The sequence below is a fragment of the Pterocles gutturalis genome, unplaced genomic scaffold (genome assembly GCF_000699245.1).
Source record: "Pterocles gutturalis isolate BGI_N339 unplaced genomic scaffold, ASM69924v1 scaffold21333, whole genome shotgun sequence".
Classification (NCBI taxonomy): domain Eukaryota; kingdom Metazoa; phylum Chordata; class Aves; order Pterocliformes; family Pteroclidae; genus Pterocles; species Pterocles gutturalis.
In genome coordinates, this window is record NW_010126114.1 from 709 (window position 1) to 5727 (window position 5019).

Sequence of the window (5019 nt, forward strand, 5' to 3'; positions counted from 1 at the left end):
GTTTTCAAGCCTGGGGTTACTTCAAAGCAAGGCCTTTTGCTGAGTGATATTGGAAACCACTGAGGCTGCTCCTGCTTAGATGCAGGCAGCCTAAGTCTCCCCTGAAACAGACAGGAAAACTTTTCACCCAGTATCCCATGACAGCTCCTCGATATGGACTTTGTTCCCTTCCCTGGGCTGCTAAGCATCTGCTGTCTTGCAGATGCACTGACAAGAAAGGGATGGAGAGGGAGGAAAGGCGGCACACACATTCCATATTTCCATTCCAGAAACCTGTGAAGCTTCATTAAACATTGGGCCAGTCATTTTGTTTCTATGGAAACAAAATTATTACTAATATATTATTTTAAAAACAGACACACGATTGACACTCCAAATAGAGAATTTTAATACCATTCTGCACCTGCCTTGTCTCTTAGGGCAGAGCGGATGCGAGGGTGGAGTTCACAAAGGGACAGGACTGGCAAGGGTGCCAAGTGGTGGTGGCAGCGGTGGGGTGTGTTTGTAACCTGAGAGCAGGCACGAGCTGCTTATGTCTGTCCTGATGCTCCGTTCTGCAGGTCTGTCCCACTTCTTTTTCCCCCACCAGCGTGGGGTGCCATGTTTCCTGCCTGCTGGCGAGAAAGATGAGAATGCAAATTAGTGGTCGGGTCCCAGGACAAAGGGAACACTTGAAGTTCTATTTAAAAATTGTGATGGCACTATATGTTTTTGATGCTGTCTCTCATAGTTTGGGATCCTGGAAGGTCTGTGCCTCACAGGCCTCAAGGGTCCTTTCATGCGGCGCCTGCTCTCCGTCTTGCAGATGCCAGGCTTTGTTGCCAGCCAGGGAGCAGCGCCGTGGCCAGTCAGCATTCTCCTCCTCTCTGCTGCCGAGGGAGAGGCGGCGATCGCGGCGTGATGCAAGCATGAGACGGGAGTGCCGTGGGCTGCAGGCTGGGGGGGGTTGTGGCGTCTCGTCGATGAACGTGGTGATCTCATCTCGGAAGAAGCAGGCGCTGGAGCTGGAGCCCCGGGGCATCAGCCCCCCCTCCAAAAACTGCCGTAAGGTTGTCAGCTCATCATCTGGGGGCCTCCGACGGTGCTGGTAGTCACGCAGCTGAGGTGGCAAAAAGCTGGGGCTCCCAGGCTTGCGGTGGGTGGAAATGCGGATGTCATCAGATGAAGACCACTTGTGTAGGAAGGATGGAGTGGAGCGGTGGGTGGAGAAGATGTTAGTCTCATCATGTGACATTCTGCGGGAGATAGGGACCTAGAAAATAGAGAAGGAGGCAGGTGATGGGAGGCTTGAAGAGACCAAACAGGAGGGGAGTAGCTGAGACTTTCTCAGAGAAGAGAGTCAAGAGGACACAAAGGCGTGGGGGACTGACAGAGAAGGAAGTGGGTTATGGGGCTGCCCCTGCTAGCTCTTGGCTCACCTGCAGGTAGTGCACCTTATCCTGGGGCAACAACATGTGGTGCATGGGTAGCAGCTTGATGTCCTGGGAGTCCCGCTTCACAGCTGCAGCACCGTTTGCATCAAATCTTACTTTGCAGATCCTGCCATCGCTGTAATCATCACACACACCATCTATTGGCAAAAAGGAGAATGGCAGTCAACACTTTTCAGCCACAAGAGGAGTGTTTTCAGGGCACCTGGATGGGATCCTAACTGCTGCCCTAATTGCAGCCCTCAGGGCTCACCTCTGAACAAGGATCTCTGCTTGCAGCAGCACTAAAGCACCCAGAGAGTGCCCTGTTTCTTCTGTCTCACTTTTGAATCGCTCACTGCCAGAAGCTGGACCTTTGGCTTGGCGAGTTGGGCTGAGGCTTGGCATGTCACTTTCATTGTGATTTGGCAGCTGTACAGATCTATACTATTGCATCTACTGTGAAGGATGTTGCATTAATTTTCCCTGGATGCTAGTGAGTCTTAAGGCAGCAAGTGAGTGGGAGAGCGTTCTCCAGAATAAATTTCCTCATGGTTGCTGACTCCAAGCTATAATATGAATCCCACCTAGCCACCCCACCACTCCTAGCACCGTCAGGTCCTTTTCCCAAGGCAGACCCCTCTTTGCTCTGTAGTCCTTCAGGCAGGGTGGTAGTGAAGAAAGGTGACTGTGGGGTGCTGAGGAGCTTACCGTCATCTCCATCTTCCTCAGACATGATAGCTACACACTGCTCCCACACAGTGCGGAGATCTGCTCGGTAGCGCTCGCAGGACCAGATGAAGGAGGGGAGCAGCAGGGTCTGCACCATGGAGCACCAAAGCACAGCCAGGACCATCCAGGTGGGGGCTGTATCATAGCGCAGGCTAAAAAAGCTCACGACCTTTGAGGTAAGAGAGAGAAACAATGCTGAGAAAGAAGACAGAAGTGGGGATCAAGGGAAAAAGGTAACAAGAGTCAATTCTGTAGTAGAACGTAATTGGTCTGTAAAGGATTCGACAAGTAATTACCCCATGCCACTTCGAACCCTGGGTGTTGCCCCAGGTTTGCTGGACCATATTCCAAGCTGTCATATCTCTAAACATGAGACCTGGTGATAACATCCCTTCTTCCCCATGCTCACTATGAGCTGGAGATAAATAGATGCCAACAAAGGACACAACCAGTGGAAATAAAAGCTGTGACTAAGCCTCTGTTCTCTTAATGGTTCCCTTTGAGAACTTCCCCAGCTTTCAGTTTGCAGAGGATCAACCAGCCAGCCAAAACCTGAATGGTGACCATACAAGCAGAAGGAAAAAGAAAACTGTCTTCAACAGCTTTTAAAGCTGGTGTATCAGTTCTTCAGAAGCAAATTGGAGAAATAGGATTCTCATTGTTTTTGCAGAAGTAGATCCCCCTGTAAGTTTGCAGAATAATTTCCTCTCTTAGCCACTTAAAACTTTCACAGTGGTTTTAGCTGTGTGTTGTGTGTTCCCCAGGCTTAGACTCATCTTAACAAAATGCTGCTGAGGAAGGATGAGAGAATTACTGCAATCTTTTTAAAACCGTCCCTCAGAATAACACAGATTCAGATGTGGCAGTTCTGTGGCTGGTGGAAAGAAGGTAGAGTTTCTTTTCTAAAATTTGAGAGAAATGGAAATCTAGTTTAAGTGTAGATTCTGAAGGGAAAGGGAGAACTTGCTGCTTACCAGGATAGGTACCCCAGTGAGTGTGTCATACAGGAAGACAATAGCGCTGATGAGGTTGGTCATCTGCAAGGAGGTCTTGGCTGACTCAGAGCCATCCAGTGAAGACCTCCTTTTGCCTCGTACATCTTCCACTACAATGGCTGGCACATTGAAAGTGGTATGTGCTGATGAAGAGCAGGATGATGCTTCCTCTGCCCTCTGATGGCGGCACCGCCGGCGTCTTCTGTGTGCCCATAGGGTCTGGTAGAAAGTGATACCCACGCACACCAAGCCCATGACGATTCCTCCGAGCAGCAGGAGGCTAAAGCAGACACCGAAGCCCAGCCCTATCTTGCTGACAATGAACTGGCAGCCACGGGCATAGTAACGCTCACCGTTGTTGTGCCAGCCAATGGAGGGCAGGGTGGAGAGGATGAATGATACCATCCAGATACCCATGACTGCGTGCAGAGCCTGCTTCTTGGCATTGCTCAACCGGTAGTTGACTGGCCATCTCACCATCCACATCCGGTGGTAGGAAAGGGAGGCCACTGTGAAGCAGGTGGCCAGCGCCAGGGTATAGTAAGTAGAGACAAAGACCTTGCAGATGCTTTCGTTCCAGTCGTAGTCAGAGGACTCACGCCGCAGCTGCACCACAGCATAGGTGGTGAGGGGTACTGCTGCCATGAGAATGTGGGTCCCAGCAAGAAAGCATAGCAGCAGCTCGAGGGGCTTGTGTTTCTGTTGTTTGGCTGTGATGCTGAGGATGATCCAAGAGTTGGCCAACAGGGCTAACATCCCACATGCCAGCCACCACAGTGAGTTGTTGTGCAAGGTGGACTCTGATTCAGAGTCCCCCATGCTGCCACCCCTGCTAGGCTGTACCCTGTCCCTGCCGCTGGAATTTTGTAAGAGGGTGAGTGGTATTCCACGCTGGGGGAGCCACGTCCCTCCTCATCTGCTGCTGTGAGGCGAGGTGTACGCACGCTGGAGGGGTTCAAGGCATTGCCACCAGGTGCTAGGCAGAACAGCCAATAACCCTGTCTCACTTTCAGTCCTCCCTTTCACTTCTGTTTGTTTACATTTCTTCCCCTTGTTCTAACTTTTTCACCTGTTTTTTCCCTTGTTTTCTTTCTTTTTCTTTCTTCCACCTTCTTTCTCTTTCTTTCTTCCACCTTCTTTCTCTCTCTTTCTCATAAACACTTGCCAGTGCTGCTTCCCTCACTCGCTTGGGCTCACTTTTTTTTTCCCTCCCCATCTATTTCATCCCCCTCCTCCACTGTTCCCCCAAAGAAAAAGCTCTCCTTACTTCATGTGCCCACGAATCACCTTCTATCTCAGGAACCACTTTCTGCTGGGACTGATGAAGGCCAGATGCAAACAGGGACTGCTGGGGACTCCAAACAGTTTGGTAGTAGCAGATGCCTGCTGCCCAGCGTCCTAGTGAATGAGGAGCTAGCCAAGTGTTTCAGAGAAGACAGGAGGCAGGACAAAGGTCCTGCAGAAATGGTGAGGGTGGTGCATACACAGTGTGTAGTCCCCTTCTCACCAAATGCCACGCTCGTGGCCAGGTAGAGGTTCCTGCCAAGGCTGTCAGGGAGCCATCAGTGGAGAGTGAAGGACGAGGAACAAAATTCAGAGTGTTTCCTATCCAAGACTGGTGCCGTGAGGGCACCCTCACTACATTGTCCTTTTTGCTGTCCTCCAGGGCTCAGCCTGCTCTTTCAAGCTTCCCTGCACAGCACAGGGCAGAGCTGGCAAACAATAAGGAGATGGCAGGGAGGGGAAGATCCTTTTCAAAGGTTCCCTTGGAGATTCAGGGCACGAGGTTGACTGTAGAAGAGAGAAAAGAGAAAAAGTAATTTAAGATCATTTTATCTCCCCACATCTTTGTCTCTCCTTGCCCACACAAACACCTTGTCTTT

General features: G+C 50.7%; 1 protein-coding gene across 1 annotated transcript; it reads right to left on the minus strand.

Moving 5' to 3' along the window:
• Positions 1 to 664: 664 nt before the first annotated feature.
• GPR162 (G protein-coupled receptor 162) lies at positions 665 to 3955 on the minus strand. The gene is made up of 4 exons (XM_010078865.1): positions 3116 to 3955; positions 2121 to 2310; positions 1419 to 1570; positions 665 to 1252 (listed from the first exon to the last, which is right to left on the minus strand). Exons 1-4 carry the CDS (start codon positions 3953 to 3955, stop codon positions 725 to 727), a joined length of 1710 nt encoding a protein of 569 aa, XP_010077167.1. The 3' UTR covers positions 665 to 724.
• Positions 3956 to 5019: the final 1064 nt, after the last annotated feature.

Excerpts from the sequence above, each read along its gene's own strand:
- GPR162 (XM_010078865.1), bottom strand. The coding sequence starts at position 3,955 with ATGGGGGACTCTGAATCAGAGTCCACCTTGCACAACAACTCACTGTGG. Across the intron at positions 1,571-2,120 it reads TGAGGAAGATGGAGATGACG|ATGGTGTGTGTGATGATTAC; the intron begins GTAAGCTCCTCA and ends TTTTGCCAATAG. Across the intron at positions 1,253-1,418 it reads ATAAGGTGCACTACCTGCAG|GTCCCTATCTCCCGCAGAAT; the intron begins GTGAGCCAAGAG and ends TCTATTTTCTAG.